The sequence below is a fragment of the Aspergillus piperis genome (genome assembly GCF_003184755.1).
Source record: "Aspergillus piperis CBS 112811 unplaced genomic scaffold BO85scaffold_10, whole genome shotgun sequence".
Taxonomy (NCBI): domain Eukaryota; kingdom Fungi; phylum Ascomycota; class Eurotiomycetes; order Eurotiales; family Aspergillaceae; genus Aspergillus; species Aspergillus piperis.
Window position 1 is genome coordinate 856,295 of NW_020291600.1, and position 27,964 is coordinate 884,258.

General features: G+C 48.8%; 9 protein-coding genes across 9 annotated transcripts; 2 read left to right on the plus strand and 7 right to left on the minus strand.

The window, feature by feature from the left end:
* Positions 1-2,445: 2,445 nt before the first annotated feature.
* BO85DRAFT_36158 (uncharacterized protein) lies at positions 2,446-3,296 on the minus strand. The gene has a single exon (XM_025655594.1). The coding sequence runs from the start codon at positions 3,191-3,193 to the stop codon at positions 2,744-2,746; it is 450 nt and encodes a 149-aa protein (XP_025515170.1). The 5' UTR covers positions 3,194-3,296; the 3' UTR covers positions 2,446-2,743.
* A 1,722-nt stretch (positions 3,297-5,018) lies between these two features.
* Positions 5,019-5,879, minus strand: BO85DRAFT_36237 (uncharacterized protein). Its single transcript, XM_025655628.1, has 3 exons — positions 5,602-5,879; positions 5,320-5,522; positions 5,019-5,220 (listed from the first exon to the last, which is right to left on the minus strand). The coding sequence occupies exons 1-3, from the start codon at positions 5,726-5,728 to the stop codon at positions 5,092-5,094; spliced, it is 459 nt and encodes a 152-aa protein (XP_025515171.1). The 5' UTR covers positions 5,729-5,879; the 3' UTR covers positions 5,019-5,091.
* Positions 5,880-7,095: 1,216 nt separating this feature from the next.
* On the minus strand, positions 7,096-8,040 carry BO85DRAFT_36147 (uncharacterized protein). Its single transcript, XM_025655590.1, has one exon. The coding sequence runs from the start codon at positions 7,851-7,853 to the stop codon at positions 7,467-7,469; it is 387 nt and encodes a 128-aa protein (XP_025515172.1). The 5' UTR covers positions 7,854-8,040; the 3' UTR covers positions 7,096-7,466.
* Positions 8,041-10,479: 2,439 nt separating this feature from the next.
* BO85DRAFT_36443 (putative C2H2 finger domain protein) lies at positions 10,480-12,265 on the plus strand. Its single transcript, XM_025655699.1, has 5 exons — positions 10,480-10,585; positions 10,793-10,876; positions 10,964-11,155; positions 11,204-11,271; positions 11,333-12,265. Exons 2-5 carry the CDS (start codon positions 10,823-10,825, stop codon positions 11,859-11,861), a joined length of 843 nt encoding a protein of 280 aa, XP_025515173.1. The 5' UTR covers positions 10,480-10,585; positions 10,793-10,822; the 3' UTR covers positions 11,862-12,265.
* Positions 12,266-16,263: 3,998 nt separating this feature from the next.
* Positions 16,264-16,693, minus strand: BO85DRAFT_36567 (uncharacterized protein). The gene is made up of 2 exons (XM_025655748.1): positions 16,396-16,693; positions 16,264-16,303 (listed from the first exon to the last, which is right to left on the minus strand). Exons 1-2 carry the CDS (start codon positions 16,575-16,577, stop codon positions 16,297-16,299), a joined length of 189 nt encoding a protein of 62 aa, XP_025515174.1. The 5' UTR covers positions 16,578-16,693; the 3' UTR covers positions 16,264-16,296.
* Positions 16,694-17,089: 396 nt separating this feature from the next.
* BO85DRAFT_36545 (uncharacterized protein) lies at positions 17,090-17,644 on the plus strand. Its single transcript, XM_025655739.1, has 3 exons — positions 17,090-17,385; positions 17,466-17,504; positions 17,557-17,644. The coding sequence occupies exons 1-3, from the start codon at positions 17,230-17,232 to the stop codon at positions 17,578-17,580; spliced, it is 219 nt and encodes a 72-aa protein (XP_025515175.1). The 5' UTR covers positions 17,090-17,229; the 3' UTR covers positions 17,581-17,644.
* Positions 17,417-21,178, minus strand: BO85DRAFT_496317 (GPI ethanolamine phosphate transferase 3; the record flags this gene model as incomplete). The annotated part of the gene is made up of 5 exons (XM_025663953.1): positions 17,417-20,376; positions 20,818-20,832; positions 20,884-20,886; positions 20,925-20,934; positions 21,169-21,178. 5 exons carry the CDS (start codon positions 21,176-21,178, stop codon positions 17,709-17,711), a joined length of 2,706 nt encoding a protein of 901 aa, XP_025515176.1. The 3' UTR covers positions 17,417-17,708.
* A 363-nt stretch (positions 21,179-21,541) lies between these two features.
* BO85DRAFT_398680 (uncharacterized protein) lies at positions 21,542-24,681 on the minus strand. The gene is made up of 3 exons (XM_025657066.1): positions 23,439-24,681; positions 22,542-22,903; positions 21,542-22,462 (listed from the first exon to the last, which is right to left on the minus strand). The coding sequence occupies exons 1-3, from the start codon at positions 24,610-24,612 to the stop codon at positions 21,725-21,727; spliced, it is 2,274 nt and encodes a 757-aa protein (XP_025515177.1). The 5' UTR covers positions 24,613-24,681; the 3' UTR covers positions 21,542-21,724.
* Positions 24,682-24,925: 244 nt separating this feature from the next.
* On the minus strand, positions 24,926-26,756 carry BO85DRAFT_372791 (pyridoxal phosphate-dependent aminotransferase; the record flags this gene model as incomplete). The annotated part of the gene is made up of 4 exons (XM_025656058.1): positions 24,926-25,527; positions 25,599-25,884; positions 25,974-26,449; positions 26,675-26,756. The coding sequence occupies 4 exons, from the start codon at positions 26,754-26,756 to the stop codon at positions 24,926-24,928; spliced, it is 1,446 nt and encodes a 481-aa protein (XP_025515178.1).
* Positions 26,757-27,964: the final 1,208 nt, after the last annotated feature.

The following is a 27,964-nucleotide window of genomic DNA, read 5'->3' on the forward strand; positions in this document are numbered from 1 at the left end:
GTGATATGAATGTATTCAGGTACGTTGTGGGGAGCATCATGTTGATTTTTACTTAAAGTGGAGAGGAGAGATCATGATAGTAAAGATGATATATGGGAGTATAGTTGGGGAGGTTAATGGTGGGCGATCTGTATCAATGCTACTCCCCGTCTCATAGTGGTCACTATATAGCATATGTATGGTCTGAATAGCTTCACGACATACCCAATCTAGTATACAATTGGATGCTTATATCATCGTTAACAGTTACACAATACACATAACATATCAAAGTTGATTGCAATATACATATGAAAGTAAACTTCTGTAAGAACAACTAAATACCCACCTCCTCAAACCAATCTACCTCCAATCCGTCACTTACTATACTGGTATATACTTCTACATCTACTTCTACAGATCCACTCACCCACCCTCATGACCAAAACCCACCAGATAAATCCTATCATGAAACACACAGCTTACGCCTACAAGCCTCACCACTCACACACACACCCACAACTTACCATCTATTCCTCCCAAACCTAAATCCAATCGACCTCAGACGACCCCATCAACCAAGCCCCCTGTCACCTCGTATACCCTCCTCTTCATCTGATATATCCATCCTACGAGGTTGAAGTTTATTCTTATGCACACACACATACACACGACGATACTAGGCGATAAGTTATCAGCATCGTCATCATCATCATGCGGCTCTTTCACACCCGACCATCCATCCATCATCGCCACATAACCATACTACAAAATAGGATGGTCGAGAAAGCTTAAACTATAATTAGTGTTAACGAGTGAGTGAGTGGTTCTATGTTTTAGATAACAAAAAACAGTTAGTTAGTTAGAATGTGATGTGATATGATGTGCTGGTCTTACTCATATCATAATACAACATGATCATGATCTTTGCCACTATGCATATACTGCACATACATACCACTAAGTATCGAATGAAGCGACTGGATGGATACCCAAAATCAATTTTAGTAAAGAGTAAGTAAGTATCAATTTGTAAAAATCAAAGTACTACCAAACTGATCCACCATCAGTGGCAAAACAAATGCATCATCAACCCAACAGTACGCACCCACATCATATATCTATCTCTCTCACATACCATACCTATTTACCTACTTACGACGACCACATCCACATCCACATACATATACATATAGGGCTAGCTGAAAACCTACTACTAGATTGCCTCGTCGCTGCCTGACACTGATACACGTCTAGATCTATCTATATTAGGAGCGGACTTGGAAAGTAGGCAGAGATGCATCAACATGATTTTAAATTTACATAATGAAGTCAAGTTGAGGCATAAATGGCTGGCTGGCTGAAGGGGGCTAGACGCCTCCCAGGTGCCTGTCAAAGTTTAAGTTAGAGAGTACATAACATGGCGAACAGGAGAAGTTGGTATGCATGCATATATTATAGTGTGTGTGTGTTCGGGATTTGGTAGGTAGGTAGGTAAGGTTTGTTCGGGATGTGGTTTGTGCAGATGAGGTTGATGCATGGAATGGGGAGAGAATGTGTTGGAAGGGAGGTTGTTCATTGAAGATACAGAGAGATGGTGATGTGGTGGTGGTGGTGGTGGTGGTGATGAGGCTCGAGTATACTTTTTTCTATTAATGTAGGTGAAGCGTGGTCAGATTTACTACGTAGTTACAGTTTGATATCTGAGCATTGGTAAGCAGTAAGCAAGCTAGCTAGCGACGAGCGATAAGATGAATAGATAACTACTACTGTAGTCTGAATGGGGCTATGAGCTTGAGCTATATGGACAGTCTGATATAAGCAGCTACTAATTCAGACGCGGGGGCGTCCATCCAGAACACTCGAAAAGGGCAACCAGCGCGGGTTTGCGAGTCTGCGAGTCTGGAGAGACAGTGACAGCGCCACCAGCTAAACTAGTTCCGAATCTGACAGGCGAGGCGTCAAGACGCGAAGGAATAGCCCGACCATTTTCACCAAATCGGGGTCAGCCCGTCAGCACCACACGCCTCCCTCCCCCCCTTCGTTATTATTTTGATTTGCTTAGCAAACAAGAACAAGCAGCGGACCTATCGAACCCAGACCTCTGTAAACGAGCTCACATGGGGTTTGCCCAGCCTGTCATAGTGTGGATTATGGGGTTGTTTTGACCAGGATGAGACACAGCCACGCCCGAACAGCTGCACCCTGTCATTAAAGTTTGGGGGTGGAAAAAGGTTCAATCAGATCGTCAACTGAGCTCGGTAGAATCTACCAGCCGTCTATGACCAATCAAAGTCGCGACTGCATAGACAAAGTGGAAAGGGAGGCAATGCCGGAATTAGCAAAAGAACGACTGTTATTCAGGGCTGATGTTGATAGGAGACGCGCGATCTCTGCAAGCGAACCAATGCAGTAGCAACGCCGATTGATCAGAATCTGGGATATCTCCATTTAATTTCTCTCATATCAGGCTGTCGATTCCATCCATCCACAGCAGCCTCTGCAGTAGCCTATTCCAGAATCCAGACCGTATCGAAGCCGGGGACCTGCAAGGGGGGTGGGTAGAAAGACGCGCCCAGGAAAATCCACGCTTACCCGGCGCGCTGCTAACGGGATAACTTGGAGGGGAAGCAAGAACTATTCTTGGCCAGAAAATAAAAAAGCACCTCTAGGAAGGAGGGGAATGAAGTGGCCCAGTGACGAGCACTCACCGACTTATTGGGTTATTTCAGGCTTACGAGGGACCGGGGTGGATGGATGGATGTTAGTAGACTAGTGATGCTTCCGTATAGTAGCGGTGGCCCGCGGGAAGGAAGGAGGGTGTGTGGGTGAAGAGACAACAGAAATAATAAAGGAGGGTGAGCCATGAGTAAACCAGCATCGTTAATGAAAGCCGGCTGATCGAGTCGCTGCCCGGTTCTTGGCTATCTCGTAAGGCTAACATGGTCGTGCAATCATCATCTGCGCCTGTGGCAGCTACGGTTGCGATTCGCTTGGAAAATGTCGCGATTGAAATTAATCCCCCTCCATGAAGCCGAGCCGAGAGCAGCCGTTTGAGCAGGCAGGCCACTGGCAGAAAGCATGCGTGGCCAGAGCTTGCGTTGACCAGGCGCGCTGCTTTCTTGGGATTGGGAGTTATGTATGCACATCGGAGATTTTTCTGGGCAATTGGATGCCTATCGTCCGAGATGCCGAACGCATGTATGTCTAGCATCGTCAGGGAAAGAACAGGTTAGTGGTGAGTAGGCTAGTGGCTAAGTAATCTATCGACCTGGTTAGTTAGTTAGCTAGGTTAGTCGTGGTTAGTAGTAAGTTGGGAGTAGTCTAGCGGCCGGATGCAATGCCCTGGTGCGACATCGCGTATAGCTCCGTTGCGCATCATGCTTTGAGCAGATAGAGAGTCGTTAGTGAGCAATGGATTAGTCCAATCTAGTCGGTCGCTCATATGGGGAAGCGGAGTATACGGATGGGCCCGCTAAAACACCGGCGCAACACAAGAAAAAAGGGTTGGACAAATCGAAGCTCCGCCAGTCCACCAGCGAAATTTTGGATTTGATGAGCTGGAATTTCTTTCCGACATCCACCCGGCCGGAATTAGCGCCCAACTGTTCACGGCTACTGCTACTGCGCGTCATCCATGTCGCCCCTCCCCTTTGCCCAGTTGATAACCAGGCAGCGGTGACGGAGATAGGGCTAGAGAAGTCCGAAGTCGACACTTTTTGTAGAGTATACTGAGACACTGACGGACGGAGGATGGGCGATTGATTTTCTTGGCCCTGAGGCGGATGGGCAGCAATGAGCAATGAGTGGAGGAGAAGGGATATTAGACAGAATTAGTGAGGGAGCTAAGTCGAGAGTAGTCCTGCCTTGCTAAATATACTAGTAGAACAGTAGTATATTTTATAGTAGTGTAGTAGATGAAGGTTACATACCACTGCTCTTTCTAATGCAGTGTGCGATTCCCAGCAAGTGTCGGTGACTAGTCCTCTCTCCGTAGACTAGTATACTAGTACTACGTAGACCACGAGCCGGGATGACACTACTCCGGATCATCCACAATGAAAATAAAAACGAGGTTGATGGTAAGTAGTAGTAGTGATGATGATGAAGGCAGGAATGAAGCTGCGTGTGACAGACGGTGCTAAAGACTTGCTAAAGATGCTCCCGAGCGACAATCTTCCCCCAATGCGGGGTATGTAGAAAAGGAAAAGGACGAGGCAACCAGCAGCAGCTCCCGATGGAGAGCGAGTCAAGGCTGGAGGATTTCATTTCCCCTTCAATCTCCTCCCGACCATCTGACACCCGTCCGGTTTCCCTCTTTGCCAGCATCAACACTAGACCGGGATGTTCATTACTAGGGGTTACCAGGAAGTGTGTTGTTACTAGTTACTAGTTACTACTACTACTACTACTACTCATTTCTTTTTTTGGTCCTTCTGTCTGACAGCCCAGCCTTATTCGGGATATACTATCATTCAATCAACTTCACCAGACTTGTAACCATCCTGGTGTATCACGTCGGAGTTGCTTTCTCCTCTCGCTTCATACTACAAACTAACCAACCCTTCTTTCCCCCAGCCAATCTTTGTCTTAGAGTCTGGTTGATTGAGTCTGGTTGATTAGTTGGTTAGTTAGTTAGTAAGTAAGTTAAACTAGTTGTAGCGTGGCCATGCATGAATTCCATTCCTGAACGCACTGCCCACAACTTTCAACCCCCACCTCATTCATCTCCTCCCTCCCATCTTTTGTTTCGTCCCCTTCCCTCATCCAGCTTACGCATCACGAATCACGAATCACGAATCACGAGTCACATATCCCAACCCCTGGTGGGAACAAGCAACCCACCACTCAATTTCGGTCGAGCTCGGTTAACCATGTGTCTGCTCTACTGCCATTACGTCAATTGCGACCGGGGACAAGGGGTTCAATTTCAGTTCCCAGCGAGGAGAAGCCGCTTCGACACATGATGCCGCCGGTCTGCGACTACGGGTTTACCGCGGCGGATGAACCACCGACCAGGTGCCTGGGATTCCTTTCCCCAATGCTAACGGAAGCTGTTGTCTCAGGTTGATGGGGGAGACTGTAAGCTGGTCGACGTCATCGTCATCATCATCATCCTCCTCCTCCTCTATCCTCGTTCCCCGATCTGGTTGACGGATTCAACTGCATGCCAGTCCGTATGGCACGAATGCCTTCCCTCTTTTCTCCTCCACACCCTCGAGGCCGGATCTTTTTCCCCTCCTTTCCCGTTCGTTAGCTGCCACGCCAGTTGACCGGGGAGATCTTCCCAAAAAGCGGAGAAGCAGTGTCCATCTCTCATGGCAAATCAAGGTCAATCACCTTATGCGAAAATTGCCTTTTCCGGCCTCGCTTTTGCTTTCTTTCTTTATCACTTTTACCCCTCGTCTTGTCAATCCATTGCCGGTCCCTTGCTGATTTGTTGTTTCGTCCATTCCTCCCCCCCAATTCCATTCTCCCCCTCCCTCTTCCCCTCGCCGTTGGCCAATTTTCCCCCGGCCGGGTGCTAGAGTAGACTCTTCTATCTTTTCGCCCATTTGACCACATGCAAGTCACGCCATTAGCCCGTCTACAGCCTTTGGGTCTTAAGGATCGGCGACTTACAGCATGGTGCAAGCCCTGGCGTCACTCCCGCATTGCCAGTGATGCGACCAGCTGTCAGCTTTGGGCTTTCATTGACGGGTCTGTCCAGTAAGGTTCTGGGTGCCGGTCGACCTGGAGGAGCTGTCATGTATCTGTGGTGGCACCAGACTATAATGTAGATAACCCTACTTCCTGTATACCGGGAATATGGGGGGTGCCGCCACTAGCTCATCTTCTCGACGGCTCCTTCGGCGATACCGTCACAAAGTCAGGCCTCCCTGTCCGTTGCATTGCGTGGATGTACCCGGTACATGTAGGGGCCAAGTAGATTACCAGCCCATCTGTAATCTATTCAATTCCTCGGCCTCGTGATAGCGAGCAGGGTACTCGCAAAAATCACCCCCGTCGCTAGTTGGCACGCTGTCTGCCTCATAGTTAGTGTCATATCAGATCAAACCAGAAAATCGCGGATGATAACGGGATGAGCAACCCCCCTCCATGGCTCGGCTTGGGCTCACCTCGCCAGCACCGGATCGGTTAGCATAAATTCCTGTTGGGGCGGGGAACTACACACGATTGCTTACACGTACGCCTATCTGCCCTGCCCCCCTGTGTGCTGACGACCAAGTCATTGCTGGTGGATTGCCCCAGTCTCAGATGACTCGCGTTTAGTAAGTTAGTCATAATCCTGCTGGCTTAGCTCATGGACTGGTGCGGATGTTAGTGAGTATAAGCCTATGGCGCCACTACGGGAGTCAACTGGAACCAAGAAGTGCCACCCGGACGAGGAAACCTAAAGGAAAAAGCAATACGAGCATCGACGGAGGCACACCCTACCAGTCGAATACTGCCCCCTCGTACATTTCTTGGTAGCCAATTCCCGATCGAAACGGCCCCCTTGGCATCCGCTGGGCTGGCCATAGGCGGTGTCCGTAGTCTTCTAAATGATTGTGCCTGACTCAGAGTGGTGGCTCAATAGCCTAGTGTGGTATAAGCTCCATAACAATTCGGAGATCCCGGTCGTGCAAACCCCGAAAAAACCCCTCCCAGATGACAGACGGAAATTGAAGAGTCGACGGGCAGACCAAAGCCCGCGATTTGCTGGAAGGTCTTCCAGACAAAACTCTATCGTGTGCAGACGATGATCTATCGAGTGCGTGCTATAGACACTATCGACTGTTAATCGCTATCTTCGCGTGTATGTCGTACGTATCTAGCCGCTCTTCAAGTGCGATGGGTCTCGGGCTTCCAGGGTCCAAACCATGAATGGCCAAAGTCTAAGTAAGCGTATTAAACGGCCTCTGCTGGTAACAAGCGGGCGGCGATTGTTTTGGCCTGCCTGTTCCATGGGTTCGACCCGCTGCCACTATTCGAGATCCACTGGTGCTAGTCGACTTACAGTTCGAAGCCTCACGGCAGTCCGTGAGCCTGGTTAAAGTAAATGGAAGATCTATCCATGTATCACCCGCTGATTCTATCGAGGAAGTGTATCCCGAGCTTGTTCAGTCGGCCAAATCAATAGGAATGTAGGCAGCCCCTATAGTTCGCTATCAATGACGAACAGACAGCATTGGCGCCAGTCTCTTAGCTCCAGCCTTAGAGAAATCAACTGATCGTCATGAGCTTAATTGGCTCCGATGGCCTTGACTGCCATCGTATCATATTAATAATTAATATTGCCATGGACGGGCGGAAGGAGGGGGAACGGGACGACGAGTGAATCCCGCTGGTCCCTTGTCGGGGCCCCATCACTGATGGAGCATTACAGACCGCGATCCAGATGAATTTCTTGAAGCCGCCACGTGGAGTGAACAAAGGCGTCAATATCACTCAAAACAGCTGATAGAGGCTTGATGAATCGCTCCCTTTGAGTTTACGGCTGGCTGTCATCCAGCAATCGAATCGGTAGAATAGCCGCATCGCAGAGCCACCGAGAATATCGTGGCGTTGGGGGCGTTGTCCTCGTTGTTTCTCCCAAGAAAGATAGCCCAGAAGTACGTCCAATAGCAACGGATGAAGGTATCATGGCCACTGCCAGTAGGAGACCTACTGCCTAAGTAGGTAAGGTGAGTAGGACGATTGTGGTTTGGAGTGAGGCCGATAGCAGACCCTGGGGATAGCTGCTGCTCTGGGCCAGTTTCAGCATGATGCCTGCCGGCCCAGAAGGGAAAAGCCACACTTTTCGGTTGTTGCATCGCTGGTATCCCTTGCTGATAATTTCCGATCTGTGCTGCCTGGTCGGCCGGCTGGTCTGACATTGTTCTTTGTCCCATTTGGCTTTCAATACTTTTTTCTTTTCTTTCTTTTATTCCCTTTCCGTCTCTTCCATCCGTTGATGCTTTTGGACGGCCGGCATCATGATCATTTTTTGGGGGTAAAGAAGGGGCCGTCAGGAACTTAATTCCAGCAACAATTGTTTGGAGGGCATGGCTCCTACCACCTTGGTACAAGGATTGACGGGATATCCTTTCCCAGCACCTTGGCGAGAAAAGCTAAATAAATCAATGGAAATAAGAAATAAATGAATAAAATAGAAAAACAAAAACAAAAATAAATAACAACAATGTACATAGTAATAGTCATAATTGGAGTCAGTACGAGAGTAGGAATAGATTATGATCATTCTGGGTAGGTACGAAGTAGTAAGTTAGTTCCATCGGTTAGCCCACGTCCTAATCAGACCTTCCATCTTACACATACCTACTCCTACCTCCCTTTTCACTGTCGTACAGAATATCCCATACGTAGACACTGCTTGTTGTATTGGCGTGACCATGCTGTGATCCGCCTCAGCTCTGACTCCTTTGGAGCGCCGTGCAATTGTCTTCGGTCGTGGTTCTATCCAGAATGTTATATGGCGGACTACCGTCTCCTCTTCCAGCACCATCGACTTGGGGTGAGTGGAATAGAATAAAAAGTAATTTGAAAACATGGACGGGCACCTACTTACCACCACTGGTTACCCTTACCTAGTGGAAGTACCTAAGAGGAAGGTACCAGGGACGTACGTGTCAAGGTACCTGTCAGTAATTTTGACCCGCGAAAGATAGTCGATACAATCCTGATACAGTAAGCGATACTAGCGGTCCGTCGAGGTTTTGCAGCCAGGATGCAGGCAACTAGACCATGTTTAGACTAGTAAATTTCTTCCAAGGCCAGGCTCTCTCTTGGTCGCCGATGATTGGTCGAGTCTATATCCTAACCTTTCAGTGTTCTAAGGCACAAGCGGACAGGGTGGGGATCGGTGTTCCCCTCTTCCCCCAAGCCATCTTGACCGGAAGACGGTTCAGTAGGATGGGAAACCTTGGGTCTTGGGTAACTTTGTCTGGGGGTTGCTAGCTCCAAACTTCCACTCTTTCTCCCTCCCCCCCTCCTCTCTTTCCCTCCCGAACATCGAATCGACAAGCGGGACCCAGATAGCCTTGGCCTGTCAGTCAGTCTAAAAGAGATTCCTAATTTAAGTGCCACTACTTGGTGCCCGTATGTATGTAAGTATGTATGTACCTAGTACTTGGATACCTCGTTTGATACCGAGTGTTTCCCTCCTGACCTCCAGGGTAGATTGTAGTAGGGTAAACATGGTAAACCCATGTTCAGAAACGATGGGGTAAGAAATACTTAACAAAAAGAAAATAAAAATAAAAATAAAAATAAAAGCGTTGACTTTTGATTTCTTCTCCTTCTTTTTCTTCTTCGTCTTTCACCTCCACTTTTGTGTAGGGTGTGGGATTTTTCTTTTTTTCTTTTCGTTTTTGCTTTTAGTATTATTCTGATTTCCATTTGTGTCCATTTCGGTCTGGTGAAAGAAAATCCCCCAAGTGGTCCGAAGGAAATACTTCAACATAGTATAACCCGATCTTTCCGGGGTAGGGGTAGGGGTACAGGAAAGAAAAAAGTGGCCAAGTCTCAAGCTAGCCCGGCCGGGTTACTGGCTAGAGGGGAGCTCCACCGGCTGGAGGAGACCAAGAGGAGGTTCCAATTTATTATTTGATTACCGCTGGACAGTAGTGAAGGAGCTTAGCAGCCCGTAGTAGCTGCTAGGTACCTACTAGGTAGAGCCAGAACGATGCGGCGTTATAAAAATTACACGGCCTGCTCACGAGAGCCGGAGAGGCAAAACGAGGAAAATAAAAACGAACAAGAGCTTCCATCCCATCGGCCAGTCAGCTAGCTCTTTTTTTCTTACCTCTCTTCGTGCAGTAAACTAATCCTCCTCATCTGGCTCGTCGAGTATTTCTTTTCCATCTGCCCCATCTGGAGCAGGTGTTCTTGACTTTCTCGTCTTTTTCTCTCCCCCATCTTCGACCTGTTTTTATTTTTTATTTTATTTTCTCCTTCTCCAACAGCCATCATCATCATCCCTTGACTTGGTGGTCTGGCTTGCGTACCTGGAAGGAGAACCGCCTGAGACCCGCAGCAAGCAGCAGTCTGTGTCTGTCTGCCTCTTGTATCACAGAAACGTTGCAACCTCGCCCGGACCGACCAGTATTACTACTGAACTACATCTGAGAAATCCGTTGGGGATCGTGCTTTGCACTTTCTCTTCTACATCTCTCCCTCTTTCGCCTCTCCGTCATCGCGTCACTTGTTAGTTTTGATTTCGCACTGCGTGTTCGTCCTGGATTATTATTTTCAGGATTATTGTTAGATCCATTGCTAGGTACGTCTGGAATACCTCCCTGTCGGTTATGCTGGACCTCCAGGGCCAGCCTCACCTCCATCCATCCACCTTCACTACTGCGCTTCCCCATTTGATCCATCATTCGGTCCTGCGACTTGGCTGCCAATCGACCTGCCTGTCCAGACCTCCAATGATTACTGTCGAGGCTGCATGCCGTCGGACTTAATTTGCAGTGACATTCCTGCTCCCTCCGCTAGTCCAGACCTCCTTCCCTCTTCTTTCTTTTCCCCTCCCACCCGCTCTCCTATTTTCCCTCCACCATAGCTATTCTTACTACTACGGGCCATACTTCCAACCGTTTTCTTCCTCCCCCCTCTGTCGCCTGTACGATTTCTTGTCGTGTTTGTCTGCTCATACTTTATTGCAAATCTATTTGTTCTTGCTGTCACTTACTATCTGCTTCTTTTTTTGATTTGTTTTCATTTATTTGCATCTCTTCATATCTTCCTGGAATCCGTTGTTTGCTCCCTGTGTTCCTATCGCTAGCCGGCCCACTCCCCGCTATCCTTCTTGCGACTCACCTTTCAATAGCTTTTGATTCTGCATTTGCATTTCCTCACCATGGCGCCTGGTGGTGGACGAGATTTTAACTGCACCTGGGAGCATTGTAATAAGGTATGATTCTACCCAGTGTCGCTTTTCTACACCTTCCAATCTATCGCTTGCTTGAAGGCGTTATAGTTTCCGTGCTAATGGCAGTAGTCCTTCAATCGCAAATCAGATCTGTGCAGGCACTATCGGATACACACCAATGAGCGACCGTATCATTGTACGGTCAAGGACTGCAACAAAAGCTTCATCCAACGGAGTGCATTGACAGTGCATTCGCGAACGCATACCGGAGAGAAGCCTCATGTCTGTGACCACAGAGGATGCCACAAGGCCTTTTCTGACGTATGTACAACTAGCTCACTATTAATTCTTATCTGCTAACCATCACAGTCATCGAGTCTCGCTCGTCACCGAAGGATCCATACTGGAAAAAGGCCATATATCTGCCAAGAGCCAACGTGCGAACGAGCGTAAGCATTGGCCTGGTTCTCGTACTAATGTCTTTCTAACAACGTGAAGCTTCTGCCGCAAAACGACCTTGACCAAACACCAACACCGCTCCCACCCCCCAGGATCCATGACCCGACTGCCCTCGGAAGATGCGGTTTCCGAGCACTCGTATCAAGGGCCAGTCGCCGTTCCTGTGCCGAATGAACAGTATCTCTTAGCCCAGCAACCCTACTACCCTCATACCCCGACGCCGACTCATGAGTTTTATCCCCACCAGAGCCTACACATAACGCCGGTGCCCATACAAGAACAGCCACCAATCGTGACTCAGCACATCCCTGTCACGTCGCCGGTTGACGTACAGCGTGCTCAGCAACACTACATGCAGCTTGTGCAGCAACAGCAGCAGCAGCAGCAACGATACGATCCTGGCCGTCAGGGCTATCTGCCACCGGAGTTTCAGCAACCATACCATACCCTACCCACAGCGGAAGGCCCACCGCTGATGGTGACCAGCACTCACAGTGACTACAAGCCGCCGGCCCGCATCCTGAACCAGCCCGAGGGAACGGACTGGGGCTTCCTGGGGGTGGGCTAATGAGCCGACGAGTGCCTTTGCATGATTCGACAGCGAGTGTTTCAAACTAGGAGTTACAATGCGTTTGTGCTTTGAGTGATGCCCTATCATGACTGTCATTTACGAGTCCTTAATTTGGTCAGACGCCTCATCCGCTGCTATTTCTTTATTTTCTTCATCTACGGCATAACGCCTTTTGTGATCCTTTGCGGATTATGATGTTTCCTTTGATTAAGTTGCGCCCCCTCCTCTGTCAAAAGGCTGCGAAGAGGTTTTATTTTTTGTCATATTCTTGATACCTTGGCAAATGATGCAATTTGCTTTTCTATACCAGCATAGCCTATACGTTCGCTTTGGGTCTGAATGACGTGCTGGGCAGCTGCGAGCTGACGGGCACGGATACAGAACATGGGTGTATGTACTTATTTCCGAAGCTTTTAATAATGCCTTCCCTCTTCGGAGTACTCTTTTCCAGTGACGCTGACGGCGCGCGCGACGTAGGCCGTCGATCAGCACCTACCAGAGAAACAAAGCCGTGCTGACAAGGATGCTATGGACCGAGGAAGTAAGTAGTGCCTGCTTGGCTTGGCTCGGCTCGGAGGGAAAAAAAGGGAAACATGGGGGCGCCCATTGTTGTCGGGCCATTGTTCTAGGAAGCTCCTAGCCTGTCAGGAGCTTCCTTAAGACCCTACCAGACCAACGTCAGCCAAGGATCGACGGCTGAAACGGTTGGGGGATGGAAAAAGGGAAGGAAGGAAGGGAAGAGGCTCCACACGTCGATGGCGCTTGTAGCAGCAAAGACCAACCAGTCATGGGGTTGAAGTCTATCTAGTTAAGCCACGACTGTCGTAGCGCCTGATCGACCCCCATCCAGCGCCCACCCATATGGTTTGGTCTGGTCTGGGGTGTGTGTGTGAGGGAAGGAATACACGAGAGGGAGGGACAGAGGCAGAGAGGAGGGGGTGCGGCTAGACAGGGAGCTTTTTGGTAAGGTGCAGGTGGGCCGAACGACCACACACACACCAGTCTAAGTCTAAGTCTACCGTAGTTAGGGCGAGAAGTGCGTGTGTATGAGAGAGAAAAAAGAGAAGAGCAAAAGACTACGATTGATTCGATGACCCTGGCACCTGCGTTTGTGGTCGCTTTTCGATCGACTGTACATAACATGCATGCGCCAAGTTTGGATATTTTTTTTTCTTTTCTCTTACTACGTACATGAAAAGGGAATGGCTGTGATATCTTTTGGCTTTGTTGTTTTTTTTTCTTGGCTATGTACTTACGCGTCCACCAAACTTTTTATTTTTTTGTTATGTCGTGGTATCTGATCCCAGACAGACATAGAACATAACAATAGGAAAGAAAGAAAGAAAGAAAGAAAGAAAGAAAGAAAGAAAGAAAAGCGGATCCGATCGGTAAGATATGATAGGAATATGATGCCCATGCCCATCACAACGGGCAGAACCGGACGGACGGACCTCTCCGACCCGAAAGAAACAAGGGTATTATTAGTTTAGTTAAATTGAATCAATCATATTCTCGGGGATAAAGAATCCGAGACCTTTGGTTTTAGGGTAGTAGTAGTAAGTAGTAAGTAGTTAGATTAGGGGGGTGTGGGAACAGGAGAGAACAGAAAAACTGGTTTTTTTCTGTGTTTGTTTGTTGTTGTTGTGTAGTGTGACTGGCACTAGACTAGAGCTACTACTAGTAAGTAATCTAGCCCGGGGGGGAGAGGGGGCGGAAGTATGTACTGTATTAGACTAGACTAGACTAGACTAGATTTATTATTTAGTTTAGTTGGTTATTTAGTTGGGCCCGAGTTTGATCAATAACTGGGTTTGGTTTAGCATAGGATGGGGATGGGGATGGCGATGGAGACAGAAATGGAGAAATGCGGCGATTTGACCGACCGGTCGGTTGGTCGGGTGTAAGCGCCAGCCAGACAGGTAGACAGAAAAGGGAATGAATTTAAAGTGGAGAAGGGGGAGGAGGAGGAGATATACGATGATGATAATGATTCCAGTAAAGATTGATTGATTATGATTTGAAGTTTAAGCTAAGGAAGCATCTTTTCTGGTTCAATGCCGTTTGTATGGACGGAATGTTTGTACCTGATCGGATTTAGTCCGATATTTATTTACTATCTATCTATTAGGTTAGGAAGAAACTTGGAAGTTGGAAGTTGGAAATGCTGCAGAAAGTAGGAATGAATGAATCACGGTCAATATGGATATCATTTCCGTGTGACAGGGAAGAAGTTTCGGTCTGGTCTGGTCTCTGAGTCTGACATAGATAGATGTGATGGACAGACGGGCTGTGATCGACCGTCTCTTTTGTTTTAGTTTTAATTAGTTAAACTTGGAAATCCACTTTCATTCCTGCGTGTGCGTGTGTCATCTGGGTGAGATGATGGATCTCGTGTTGGGGATGATGAGCAAGAGGGAGAGGAAAGAGTCTAGATGGATGGGCTGTGGGGAAGAAAAAAATGAAGATAGAAAGGAAGGCAGGCTGCGGGGGTTGCCTTGTCTCGTTAGTTATTTAATTATTCCGTAGTTTATCCAATTAGGTAGTTAGTTGGTTATAAGTTAGTAGTAGGGCAGTTTGTTGTGGATTAGAATTGAACATGACAGGATGATATGACATGACTGAGGATAATTGGATCCAATAATAGCTACTTTCTATGCTATGAGTTCAATTGTTTGAGTATTTCTCAGTTAGTACTCCGTAAGTAGTAACATATTGATTGTATGTAGTAAGCTAAAGTAGATAACTATAACTAGTATATTGTCTTACGACTGCCGGATCCACAATCCTTCCTTAGCTAACTAGCACTTAATCGAACAATCGGAAATCCAAATCCAAATCCAAAGTCTAGAGTTAGCTACTATGCTAACTACTTAAGTGTCAACTCAACTCATTTCCCAAAATAAGTCTGATTGCCGACGGAACTTAACTCATTCTTTGTTGTGATCGTCAATCCGTCGCCTATCTGGTTACTAATACTATACTAGTATAGTATACTTAGTAACTAGTGACTGAGTGTAACAGTAGGGTATGACTTACCTCACTGTTCTACTCATAACATTGGAAAAGATAAAGATAGTCTGGATAGGTAGTAAGTCTAGGTTTGGTTTGGTTTGGTTTCGTGATATCATACTGCACTGCACTGCACTTCGCTTAGAGATGGAAATGACATGGATGAGATGAGATGAGATGATTGATACATAGATACATACATGTAATATAACATACATGGTGTATTACACATTACTTGTATTTGTAAAGTATATATATGTATGTATGTATGGTAATATACATATAAATAGATACTACTTATCACTACTTACTGACTTATCTGTGGGATGATGAGGATGACAGCCCAAGAAAGTAAAAACATTGCGACAGGAATACAAGTAAATGTGATGATGATGTGATGGGGTTGCTTTTTCCTTATCGATCTACCAATCATGATGTTGATCAAACAGGAAGACAGTAAGTAAGTAGTAGCTTGTCGGGGAAATATCGGGTTCTTCATGTGTCTGGTCGTGGTGGTGGCACACCATACCACTCACACGGCTGGCATAAGCAATCAAGCCACCACCACCACCACCACCACTACCATCATTGCTTATGGATTGGGTTGTGCTGTGGTGGTGGTTGTGGTAGTGGATAAACATTATACCTTACTCATTAGGTACATAACGTGGTAGAATACAAAAGAATACCCTAAAATCATATGGAAAGAAAGAAAGTAGAATAAGAAAACTATCCATAAAAGCCTCATACATTCATCAAAAGTACCAGCATATACCCCACAGTCTCCTCCAAAGTTATCAGTCACCCCATAGTACCCACTCACTCACCCACTAACCCACCGACAGACAAGCAGACAGACCAAAATTGAGACAACCACTCAAACACATCCATCCGGCCTAATACACGAACCAACCAATCCCAGAGTAGCACAGCGCAATCAACAAGGATATAGATAGATTGTACACGTAGCGACCATACAATACTTATACCTACTTCAGTCTACACAATTAGTTCATAGTTGATTGACTGATTGTCATATAATACCGAATTATAACATACCACGCCATCAATCAATCAATCAGTGTCATATGTTGGGTTGAATTTCCACTGGACATGGATGGGGACAAAAGTACCTTGCATGAGGATGCTTGCATGGGGTAGACTACTAACTAAGTAGCTAGTGCTGGTTGACATGGGTGTGGGGGGGTTGTGCTGTATCTTTTCTTTTTTTCCCGTAGGTGCTCATATTTGGGAAGTACTCCGTACTTCGATGTCAGCGTACTGCTGTTTAAGGGGATGGATGGTGGTATGTTTCAGGTGGTTGTATGAGGGAGTATATCTACCTATCAGATCCTAGGTCAAGTTTCCTGGGTAGTGGTAGGGTAGGGATACTTGTGAGTAGAGGTATAAGGGTAGCAGTCAACTAAGTACTAGGATGTCGATGTCAGTTGTCAATCAATTTCATACATATAGTGTTTCGAATTTAGATCATTATGTTCAGCTGGTCTCATGATCAACTCACCTGATCACTCGGAAATTATCTCTTCTCGGTATCGAGCAGCTATACACATCCCTGTAGTGGCTATTCCATAACATATTGTCTATATGCATACCTATCCATCCTATACCTATACCTATAGCAACAGCATAACTACCCAATGCATGCCATCGGTTCACCGGCACGGCACAATCCGACAGACACATAGATAGCTTATTGTTCCACAACCCCCTCTACACGCCATGGCAATCCCACGCCACGGGGTAAGCTCCTCATGATCATGGAAGAGTCGTATTCAGTACCTGGCTGTGTTACCTTGTGTGAGTGTTGTATATTCTCCGATTAGGGTGATTGATAAGGGGCCGTTGGTCCGAGGCCGAGGCTGAAGTTGAAGCGTTGAACGGTCTGGGGTATCCTGCCATCTGAAGATCTGTGTGAATGGTTTGTAGGGCAGTGTATATATACTGCTGCTATACTTGCCGTGCATTAATTTCTATAGTGTATGTATGTATATATCAGCTCAATCCCAATCTCAACGCATACCATGAGCGGGTCAGTCACCAAAAGAAAAAAGTAGCGAAAGTAAGCTTACAACTCTCCTCTCACAACCAAGCCCACATCGCTCATCCTATCCATATACCGGCCTCATCTCGAAGTCTAGATGCTCAGCTGCCAACTTATCTGGACAGTAGAAATGTAATCTGTACCACATCGGAATGTATCCATCAAGGACAAAGACAACTCGAGACCTGAATCTCGAGCATAAAAGCACCTGGATCTCCTATTCCCTTGGGTATCGACATCAGCATCACTACCACTTTCCTCAAGCATCACAATTAAAACCAAAGCAGTGACAAAATGCGTTTCACCATCCCTCTCACCCTCTTCTTCGCCGCCCTGGCTATCGCTGCTCCGGCCGCAGAGGCAGACAATGATGTCGACGCTGCAGTGTCTGAGGACCCTGGTCTGGCTGATGCGCAGCGTTGTCGGCCAGGATATAGACAGTGCATGGATGTGTGTCTCCCTTTCTTTATTTTTCTATCTCCTTCGACTATGAGATCTTGTTGTTAAGACGGGTAGCTAACGAAGAGTAGAACTGCAACCGTCACCACGGAGGTGAACGTTGCTTCCGGGTAACTCCAACTTCTTTGTCGTCTCAGTAACAAACTTTCTAACAACATGTAGGCTTGCTGGGCTCACTACTGCTAGTGTTGCCCCATACACAGCTGATTGATTGTCGGGTAGTCTCCAGACACAGTGATTGATTTGATTGTGCTCGTTCCGTTGACGTCAACGCAAGCTATTGTCCTTCTTTAAATAAATCGAGCTGCTTTATGTCACTTCTTTTCCACGTGTAAGCCGAACTCAGTAGTCAGTAGTATCGAATTCACCAAAGCAAGAACGTCAACAATGGCCAATAGCCCACCAGCCATCAGAAATCTCGGACAGAATATGGCAAAGAGCATCAGATGACGGCGGAGGATACACGCCCACAATGCCGTAAAAACAGCCCAGACAGTGTATACAGTGCTATGAATGGCCAGGAAGCGTGCTTGGCTCTGATTTTCTCCCGAGTGGAGAAGAGGCACAGCGCATGCTGCCACGATTGGCGCGGCGAATGTATTGATGGTCACCAGCAGTGGCGACCATGGATACTGTGTATCTCGGGATGGGATGTAGGCTGATTTCCATTGGATGCTAGATAAAGTGGCGTTATGACCAGTGCTGAAGAAGTGTAATGTCCCGAGGAGTGCCGCGATGGTGGGTTTGATGGAGCTGTTACCGGGGATGAGATGCCGGAGACTGATGAGCTGGTAGTAGAGGATTGCCAAGGAGAGTCCGCCTGTGGGTGTGCTTGAGAGAATGCCTGCAAGCAGCATTGCTGTCATGAAGATGAGTGGCAGTTCGAGTGGCCTATGTCTTGGAGTGGTTGTGAACGCAGTTGCTAAGCCGACGAAGACAATGGCTAGCACCATTCGTGCAACAGTCATGCGCAGAGTTTTGGAGGTGTCATCTGTGAGAAGGCCTGCTAGCCAGCCGTTGTTACTTGCTGTTTCTAGGGCATTGAAGACGGTGGTGAGCAGCAGCGCACTTGGTATGCCGAGTCCAAACCAGAACAGGTTTCCAGACGCGCAGTCTCGCAGAGCGAGTCGAGTAATGCATAACACAGCCACGGCGGTAATGACCAGGCTTGATAACTGCCAAACCCAGCTGCTCTCCAAACGATAGAATGAAGTTCTGCAGAATGGCAGTTGCTCTTCGCGACAAGCCCGACTGAGCGAGACGACTCGACTCAGAAGCATGAATATCACCGAGAAAGACGCTTCACGTACACCTTTTGCATGGTTTGACGCGCCAAGAGTGCATAGCCCAAATGTCGAGAGAAAGACCAAAACCACACGGTCCTCCCAGATGGTGTAGGAATTCGACGCAAATCCGATGCCGAGAATTAGTGTGAACATCACAGCCTGCCAGCTCCAACTCCCCCCCGGAAAGCACCTGCGCAAGATAGTCAAACCAGTCGGCCACATATTCCACACGACGCTGCCCAAGGCAGCGCCCAGAATCACTTCATCCGTGAGGGAACCCTGAGCAAAGTCAGTCAAAGCAACATGACCAGCCACAGCAACAACTCCCATCAAGATCCCCACTACTATCCCAGACCATTTCATCAAGCCAGACCTCCCATCCACCTGGGGGCATACCAGGACCACCACACTCAGCAACAGAACCACCATCCCCTCAACCATCTTCAGCGGATCAAACTGAGCCCACATACGCTTATACCCCTCTAGCATCCACCCTTGATACCCCCTCAACCTCTGATAATACTCTCTCAAAGCCTCCTCATTCTCAAAATCCACCTCACCATCAAACCATCTATCCCACCCAACCACCCCCTCCCATCCATACCTCTGATACTCAACCGTAAACATCTGAATCTGCGCCCCAACCAACGCATTAACCTCCACCAAGCGTCTCCAATCTCTCCCGTCCCTCCCAACAAACGCCTCCTCAATCGGCCGTCCCAAGTTACTAAACGGCACGGGCACGCCCATCAACAACGCCAACGTGCTCACAAAGTCCACCTGCGGCGTATCTCTCCCCACAACACCAGTAACGCCATCACCATCAACAACCCCCCAAACCTCCCTCGTCGAATACAACCACAACGCAGCCCGTACCTCATCCGCCGCCTCACCCCCATGATTCCCATTCTCATCCATCCCATGATCCCCCATAACAACCAGCAACGTCTCATCATCCACCCTCTCCATAACTTCCCTAATAACCCCGTCCATCTGAACCAACTTCTCCCTCATGCTCTCATGCCCCGGCCCAAACCGATGTCCGACGTGATCAACACCCAGGAAATGGGCGATGATCACGTCCCACTCCCCATTTTTACCTTTAAGCAAAGGTACCAAATGCTCATACACCCCATCATCAACCGTATGTAAATCCTCCACTAGAAATGATTCATATGGACGTGACAGGATGGGGTCAAAGTATCCCGGGAAAAGTTTCATCCAGGTATCATCGCCCAACAGGACGAGACGTTTCCCTGCGTCGTGGAGTTGCGATATCAGATTATCTTCTGTGACGGCTGAGCCGGCGAAATTGGACCCTGCTTCGATGAACGTCGGCAGAGTGCCGGTCGTGAGGGCTTTCAGGCGCTGGAGGGTGGTGGTGGGTGGGTCGGCGATGAAGGGGTAGAGGAGGGCATTGTGGGGGGTGGTGAGGGCTGTAGTGTGCAGGGTGGTAAGGGCGTTGTGGTATGTTTTGTTGTTGGTGGTGGTGGGGATGGTGAAGTCGTAGCGGAGGGCGTCGATGAGGAGGATGATGGCTTTGGTGAAGGTGGGGGGTGTCCAGCAGGTTGTAGTAGTGTTGGTGGTGATGGAGATGGTAATGGGAGGATGGGAGCAATTGCTTTTCAAATCGAGGGCTTGACGTGTGAGGAGGAAGCCTTTGGTGAAGAGGTATAGGCCTGTAGTGTGGAGGAGGCTGGATGTTGTTAGTTAGTTAGTCAATTGAGCTGGGATATGTAGTGGTGGTGGGGTAGTATACAGAATGTAGAGGAAGAAGAGAGGGAGATGCCATCTGCTGCTGCTGGTGGTGATAGTTGATGGGCCCATGCTGTGCTGGTATAGATGCTGCAGTGCATATCAATCAGACTATACTATCTATCGTATTGTCTATCGACAGCGTACACAGATGATGATCATCACCTTCTTCCTCAATCAGCAGAAGCAGATCAACAACCAGGCAGCTCTATTTCCAATTCACAAGCAATAGTCTCCTTAGTGTTTGTGACACGAACTTTCCCCTGTGTAACCATCACACAGCAGTCAAATTCACTTCAACCTCATCAAAACAAAGTAACTTAGATACTGTATACAGATCGATACTACTCTCCCAGAAAAAAGGAATTAAACCGTCACGTACCAATACACACCACACCTGTATTTCAATACCAAAACACTTAACTATTGTATACACATACATACTTACATACTTACATAACCAAGCAACTAACTGGTTAACTAACTAACCTACTGCAGTCTAACCAACCAACTAAACTAACTAGGTTACTAATTCTCCGCCGCCAACCACCTCTTAGCGAAGTGGATAAAGTAAGTAATAGATAGATGATAGCCTGATGCTACGCTACTGCTGCTGCTACTGCTTGCTGCTGATCAATTTCGCTCGTATTGGGGGACAATCTTAGCCCGATGCGGGAAGCATTAGCGAGGACAAATATGGTTGGTCGGTGAAGGGGAGAAGATCGTAATCAACCTAGGTACATGTTTATAAACTAAATCGAGATGACAGCTTAGTCAATAAGTTACTTATTTTACGTTGTGACAAGTAAAATACTGTGTAGGTGTAGTAAATTAGGTAGCTTGGGGGCGTTTACCTGGTTGACTTCAATCTAGGTTGATGGTAATGAGAAGAGCTTGTTTTTGACTTTTGGGGGGAAGCTTTGAAAGCTACCTTTTATGGGGTAGTTACTTTCCGTGGGTCGGATGGGGATGGGTTATGGGGATGGGGATGGAGAGGGTTATGCTTAATGGATGTATGATGTGGTCTGTGTGATTGTTCTGGAGTTCTTTTAGGGAATAGTAGCTGCCAAATGCCGGGTTATAGTGGGAGAAATTATTACGGTGAAACCGTGCAGTGACTGAGTAAAGCAGCTGTTTTATTCCCATGCATGTTCATTGATTGGTTCCTTGTATATACCCATACCCATACCCATTCTATGATAATCCTATACAAACCCTCTCACTCTGTCTCGCCATATTTTCTTATATACCAATAATATACCCCAAAGAAAGAGAGAAAGAGTCCGAGGTTACCAACTCGTAACCCCCCTCTCCCTATCGAACCCACCCCTCAACTGCTCCCCAGGCTTAACCACCTTCCCTTGCAACACCGTATACCGCACGATATTCTCACAATCCTGGGGTCTCACCCTCGCAAGCCAGATACCCTGCGCCGCGCCCTCTTCCTCCTCAGTCCCTTCCGTCTTCTTATACCACTCAAAGTCCCGTCTGCGATAAATAATCACGTTGGCCGCATACTTATGTCCACCTACATGGTTGATAAAGTAGATCCCCACACCTCCAGGCCTCTCATCATCCATGTCCCGATACAAGCCTAGATGGCGCAAATGGCGCTCGAATTCCTTGCGCAGGAGCGGAGCGGACTGTCCGCAGCGGGCGTCGCGGGTGCGGTGGGAGCAGAGCAGGATGACGGCGGAGTGAGGGGAGGGACGGGAGCGGAGGGAGGTGAGGGAATTGATGTCGGTGATGTTCTCTTCTTCTTTTTCTTGTTGTTGTTGTTCTTTAGTCGAGGGCTGCTGCTGTTGTTGTTGTTCACTTTCATCATTGCTGTTTCCACCAACCAACGGGGTAGTAGTCGTCGGCGAGCGATTCACAAAATACTTGATCAAATCCGGGGCCAGCTGCGGCGTGACATGGTCCACAATAGTAAACCTGGGCAGAAGCAACACAGTCGTAGGTTGTTTCCCCGCATCATGATAATGATATTCATCCGGGACAGGCATATTGGAGGCGGACAATTTCAGTTTCTAGACATAGCCACCCCACACCGATTAGCTTCGCGCGGCCAGGACATAACAAACTGCAACAGTGGCAGTGAGATCATACCCCATTGCTAGGCACCAACCCCCCCTTCTCAATCGCCTCCATAACACTCCCCTCTTCATCCGCAACATCCCTCACCCAATCCGTCTTCCCGGTCGCAACCAGCACATGCGTCGACCAGCCATTAATATTCCCGTACATGGTATCTTCCTGATCGACATCGAATTTAGCGGGGTATTTCACTGTGCAGGACGCACAGTCGTGCAGACATCCTTCGCCGTCTATGGCGGGGTCGGTCTTGGGAAACAGGGTATCGACCGATGGCGTATTATTATCATCATCATTTTCCTCTTGGGGTTTGGGACTGTCTTTGGGACTCCTGTCCTGCGGGGTTGCCGAGGGGGTCGGGGTGAAGAATGAGCGGCCTCGTTGGAGGATGGATTGCATTGTGAATATATATAGTAGCGTAGCAAGGGGGGTTAGAAAGGAAAAGGTAGGGAGAAGGGGATAACAAGAAGGTAAGTATCTTTTCTTTCATTCGGACTTTTGGGAACCCGCCAGATCTTATCAATCGCCGCGCGCGCCTTGCCAAGGACGGAAAGCCACGCCGACACGGTTTTGATGCGGCTTGTGGTCGGTTGCTGCCGGACCTCCGATTGGCTTACGTCACGGCGGCAGCAACTCTTTGCCGATTTCTGAAAGTGGGGGAAAGTTCTTTTTTGGGCGTTGGGGAAACACAGCGAGCCCAGGGCAGGTGGATATATGGGTAATTAAGGCCAATAGGAGACGCTATGTAACTAATAGTGGCATATTGCGAATCAGAGGGAGAAATCGCATCTTCAATCATGTAATTATCCAGAATAGTTTTGGTTTTTGCTCCAATTCTTATCTATGTTTGAGGTCTACCGTCGACGCGGCTGCTGCTGCCAACGTTATAAGCGTACGGTAAATCCGTCGGACTCCGGGTCTCGACCAGGCGGATCACGCTGCCTCCAGAGCTACCAGAAACATTCGATTGCACTCGTCGAAGCGACCGCATCGATGGCGTCCGAGGAGGCGCCAGGGTTCGCTGCGCCTCCGAGCGTCTCGACCAAATAGGCGACCAGCGACCCTGTCTAGCGCCGTCCCAAGTGGACGCATTCGAAGGCCGTAGACTATTACTCCGGCCCCGCGACATGGCTTCACTATCGCCATAGGAATCCACCGTATCAGTTTCGCCCTCCTCGTCCGAAGGCCCGATAAGAGACTCGCTGTCAGCCTGGGAACTCCCACCACCCCGCACCTCATCCAAGATCTGGGGATCCAAAACCTTCATGCCCCTCAGGAGCTCCGCAAACACATGCATCAAAGTCCTGAACTCAGCCTCGTGTAGCTCACGCGTTGAAAAGCGCGCCCGCTCATACAGAGCGACAAACTCCATCCCAATTTCCGGCGGATCAACCACATTCAGCGCAGCCAAATGCTGCAAATACCCCCGCAGACCCATCGATATTGGCCGCCGCAATACTTCCACCACCCGCGTGTCAGGAATCGACTCTTCGGTTTCGGGGAATGGCGCGTGAAGCGCCCGCTGAGTGGCTGTGAAGATCGGGTCGGGAGGAGCGAGCGACACTGCCTTGGCCTCGATGAGATGAGGCAGTTCCTGGACTACAGTCCGATAGGGAAGGTCGGGCAGGTCAGGACATGAGGGCGAGGACCATCCGGGGTGCTCGACTTGACCCCAGGGTGGATTGTCGTAGTCCACCAGGAGCGATTCGTAGCCTGAGAAATCATGTTCGTCGGCTGCAATGTCCCTAGGTCGAGCCTGGTAGGCTATGATCGCACTATGCGCCAAACCTTCCTTAACCAGTCGGCGCACACTCTTGCCGACGTCTTCGCGCTCGACGGGGATCCATGCTTTGGGGATGCCGGAGAGGACGGTTCGGTTGGTATATATACGCGTGGTGTAGATTAGAACCGCGAGAATGAATGTGACAACGTAGCCGCCGGTGATGATGAAGATGTTCGTGAGGCGCTGCGTGATGTAGCACTGGTAGATCGCATCGGCGGGAGTCAGGATGATGCAGAGGAACAGGACCAAGGAGAGGAAGGTGAAGACAGTTAGGTTCAGGACGCGCTGAACGTTGATGGCCATAACCGCGAGCACGTCATATTGCGCCGCAGTACCGGCTGCTCTCAGGTGCAAGCAACTGGCCGGTAGAAGATATACTGCGTAGCTGGGATTAAGGGGATGCCCGTTGCGACCGTGAGATGAGCTGGGTGTCACGTGGTTAATGTGGGCGCGATCGGCGTTTGTCTTCCTGTACGGATATTGTCTCGGAACAAGCCATCCCTACCATATCTACTATGTTTCTGCGATAATTCCATATGGCTTCCCAAAGGTATATATATGCCTACGCTTATGCTTCTATTGCTCTACGTGTATTAATGCTAAGGAATCACGACCTTTAGTCGTCCTGGACAGCCACCTCGTCCTCCCACTGAGGCTCGAACTGCGCCCGAGCCCGGCGGATGACCCGCTCGATACCGTCCAGACCCATCTTCAGGACATCCATCTTCGGGCCGTAACTCAGACGAACGAAGTGGTGGCAAGGGCTGTCGAACAGGTCTCTTCTGTGAGCGGGGTTCAGGTCGAAGAAGATACCAGGGACCACAATGACCTTCTCGGTCAGGAGGGCGTTGAAGAAGTTCAGTCCGTCGGACAGGTTGGCCTCCTTGGGGAGAGGAGGGTCCAGGGAGGTCAGGTCAAGCCAGATGTAGAAGGTGGCCTGGGGCACCTCGTCGATGCGGAAACCGATCTCACGCAGACGCCCAACGACGAAGTCTCTCTTCTCGCGGAAGTGCACCTGGAGGGCCTTCATCTCGGCACGCACCAGCGACGGCTCGAGCATGGGAACGGCGGCTTCCTGGAAAGGCGCATTGGCACCACCGTCCAGGTAGGAACCAGCAGAGCCCAGGGCGTCGATGAACTCCTTGGGTCCAACAACCCAGGCGATACGCCAACCCGGAAGACGGAAACGCTTGGTCAGACCGTCAATCAGAAGCACATCTGTGAGAGTCAGCATGGCAGGAACAACCTGCACCGGTTCTCGTTTGTTCAGGGAGGGTCAGCGGGCGAACCATCTTTGTTGACATCTTCGACGTTGGTGGCACCACTGATCGTGGTTCCGTCACAGTCGGTAGTGTAGTTGTAACCGCCGTAGAATTCATCCAGGATCAGAGTCGCACGATCTCTGCAGATGTCCTGGATCTGAGCAAGCTCGGGGTTGGAGACAAAGTGTCCGGTAGGGTTACGAGGGTTGGAGGTCAGCAACACAGACGTTCCACGAGCGATCTCCTCGGCGATCTTGTCGGGGTGAATTGCGTAGTGGTCGTCTTGGGCGAGGGGAATGGGAATAGGAGCGATCTAGATGCAGAGTTAGCCACCGTATACAACCCGGAGCCCTTTGATCACTGCAGTCATCCCACTGGCAGCGCTGATTCATTCGCACTCACGTTCTTGAACAGCGACAACATCTCCGAGTACGCCGAGTAATCAGGGATAGGGAAAGACAAGTACGAGTTTCCCAGAATAGCAGCGATACGGATCAGACCCGCACGACCACCGGGGACAATGCAGACGTTCTCCCAGGTGTACTGACTGGCCTTGCCCTGACGGTAGTGCTCATTGTAGAGGCGAGCGACGGCGGCACGCAGAGGCTTGATACCGGCGGTGGGACCGTACTCACGGGCGGCGGAGGTGATAGGGATGGAAGTCGGACGAGGGAAACTGCCCTCGATCTCATCATCGGCTTCAGGGGCACCCTGGCCTAGGTTGGCCCAGGAGTGAGGGTCCTCAGCATAACCATGTTCGGTGGCACGCTCGGTACACCAGACAACACCGGTGGAGGCACGGGAGGCATCGAGACCGGCATGAGGACGGTGACCTTCGTGGGCGCTACGGAACTGACGGTGGGTTTCGGAACGAAGTTCTGCATGACAGGATGTGATGTTAGTTGGAGTATAAGCAATAGTCCTCGACTAGTAGCTTGTGTTGTTGTAAGGGAACGGAGGATTATGTGCCCCTCATGCACAAGGCTGAGGCAGCATTGCTGCATGCAGTGGGAGCATGTATAGAAGCAAGAGTGCAGGGAACATGACTTCTTCAAATGGAAGAAAGAATAAAAGGAAGACATATAAATAATTGAACAACGTACCATTCTCAGACAACTCCTTACCGACCGAGAAGCGGCGGTTGGAGGGGCGCAGGATGCTCAAGCGGCGGCCGGAGAAAGACATGCTGGGCTGCTTTTGCCAAGTCGCAGTTTCTGGGGAAGAATGCAATCTAGTGTATGCAAGCTATCGGAGTTCCCTGGATCTGAAGGAGTAAGAAAGGATTAATTAAGTAAAAATTTGGGGATATCTCTAGATCCGTACGAATAGACAACAGGGAGAAAAAAAAAAGATAGGTACGTAGTAGAGGCAAAGATAGAACTTACTCTCCAAAAGAACAAGAGTTGGAGAACAAAGAATTAAGAGGGGAGAGAGAGGAGAGGTTATATGAATAAATAAGAATGAAGAAGTAGATAGTCAGACAGACCAGCAAATAATATGAAAAGGGAAAGAAAATAAAATAAAAAAGTGACCAGAGAAGAAAAAAAAGGTACAAGTAATTTTTCTCTTGTTAAGGCGTTAACGATGGATGGCTCCCTCCAACTCATTGCTTTGCCTTGTTGGTCTTGCTTTTCTCCAACTTTTCCTTTCCGCCCAATCTACTCTCACTCTACGGCATATCGACCCAGACCCAGACTCAGACAGACAAACTACTACCACCCACCATTCTCCTTTTTCCTAACTCCTCTCATCTGCGACAAATAATAATAATAACACCTACTAGTAGTTTCAGCCCGCAGGCACCAGTCAACTTTCTTGACAAAATTAGAAAGGAGGAAGGAAGGAAGAGAAAGAGCGAGCAAAATAATCGCGCAACTGCCGCCTCCTCCAGGGAAAGCAAAGCAAAAAAGCAGCCTTACAACCACAACCGTAAAATGCCTCACAACTAAACTAACTGACTAGTAGTTTCGAGGGTTTCGCGGTCAACTGCCACACACACACACCGCATACGTGACGAATCGTCGAACCCAGAATCAAAAGGTTTGACCCAACCGTCTCGTCCAGACCGCAATCATTTTCCCGTGGCTCAGTCCCGATCGACGGGCTCCAAGTGGACTCTTCTTTCGGCTGGGATCCGACACCGGCTCCAATGAATCCCAATCCCAAATCATCTGCCATCATTCCTTCCGAGACCATACGAACTTACATAGTAGTGTTGTAGACTTGTAGTAGTATCGATTGCCGGCCCCAGTAGCAAAATGACGAGTGGCGGTGGCTGCTGCCTCCCCCCCCTTATTCCCTTATCCCCTATCGATCTTGTCCACCTATCTATCTTTGGTTTATATGATCGGATGGACGGCATCTCAAGAGAGTTGCGACCTGTCTAATGACAA

Excerpts from the sequence above, each read along its gene's own strand:
- BO85DRAFT_36158 (XM_025655594.1), bottom strand. The coding sequence starts at position 3,193 with ATGCTAGACATACATGCGTTCGGCATCTCGGACGATAGGCATCCAATT.
- BO85DRAFT_36237 (XM_025655628.1), bottom strand. The coding sequence starts at position 5,728 with ATGACAGCTCCTCCAGGTCGACCGGCACCCAGAACCTTACTGGACAGA. Across the intron at positions 5,523-5,601 it reads GCCAGGGCTTGCACCATGCT|ATAGAAGAGTCTACTCTAGC; the intron begins GTAAGTCGCCGA and ends ATGGGCGAAAAG. Across the intron at positions 5,221-5,319 it reads AAAGGCAATTTTCGCATAAG|GAGGGGAAAAAGATCCGGCC; the intron begins GTGATTGACCTT and ends CGAACGGGAAAG.
- BO85DRAFT_36147 (XM_025655590.1), bottom strand. The coding sequence starts at position 7,853 with ATGGGACAAAGAACAATGTCAGACCAGCCGGCCGACCAGGCAGCACAG.
- BO85DRAFT_36443 (XM_025655699.1), top strand. The coding sequence starts at position 10,823 with ATGGCGCCTGGTGGTGGACGAGATTTTAACTGCACCTGGGAGCATTGT. Across the intron at positions 10,877-10,963 it reads CCTGGGAGCATTGTAATAAG|TCCTTCAATCGCAAATCAGA; the intron begins GTATGATTCTAC and ends TAATGGCAGTAG. Across the intron at positions 11,272-11,332 it reads TATATCTGCCAAGAGCCAAC|CTTCTGCCGCAAAACGACCT; the intron begins GTGCGAACGAGC and ends AACAACGTGAAG.
- BO85DRAFT_36567 (XM_025655748.1), bottom strand. The coding sequence starts at position 16,577 with ATGTGTCTGTCGGATTGTGCCGTGCCGGTGAACCGATGGCATGCATTG.
- BO85DRAFT_36545 (XM_025655739.1), top strand. The coding sequence starts at position 17,230 with ATGCGTTTCACCATCCCTCTCACCCTCTTCTTCGCCGCCCTGGCTATC. Across the intron at positions 17,386-17,465 it reads GATATAGACAGTGCATGGAT|AACTGCAACCGTCACCACGG; the intron begins GTGTGTCTCCCT and ends AACGAAGAGTAG. Across the intron at positions 17,505-17,556 it reads GAGGTGAACGTTGCTTCCGG|GCTTGCTGGGCTCACTACTG; the intron begins GTAACTCCAACT and ends AACAACATGTAG.
- BO85DRAFT_398680 (XM_025657066.1), bottom strand. The coding sequence starts at position 24,612 with ATGGCCATCAACGTTCAGCGCGTCCTGAACCTAACTGTCTTCACCTTC. Across the intron at positions 22,904-23,438 it reads CCGCCTGGTCGAGACCCGGA|GCCGCTCATTCTTCACCCCG; the intron begins GTCCGACGGATT and ends TCCTCCAACGAG. Across the intron at positions 22,463-22,541 it reads GGTTGGTGCCTAGCAATGGG|AAACTGAAATTGTCCGCCTC; the intron begins GTATGATCTCAC and ends GGCTATGTCTAG.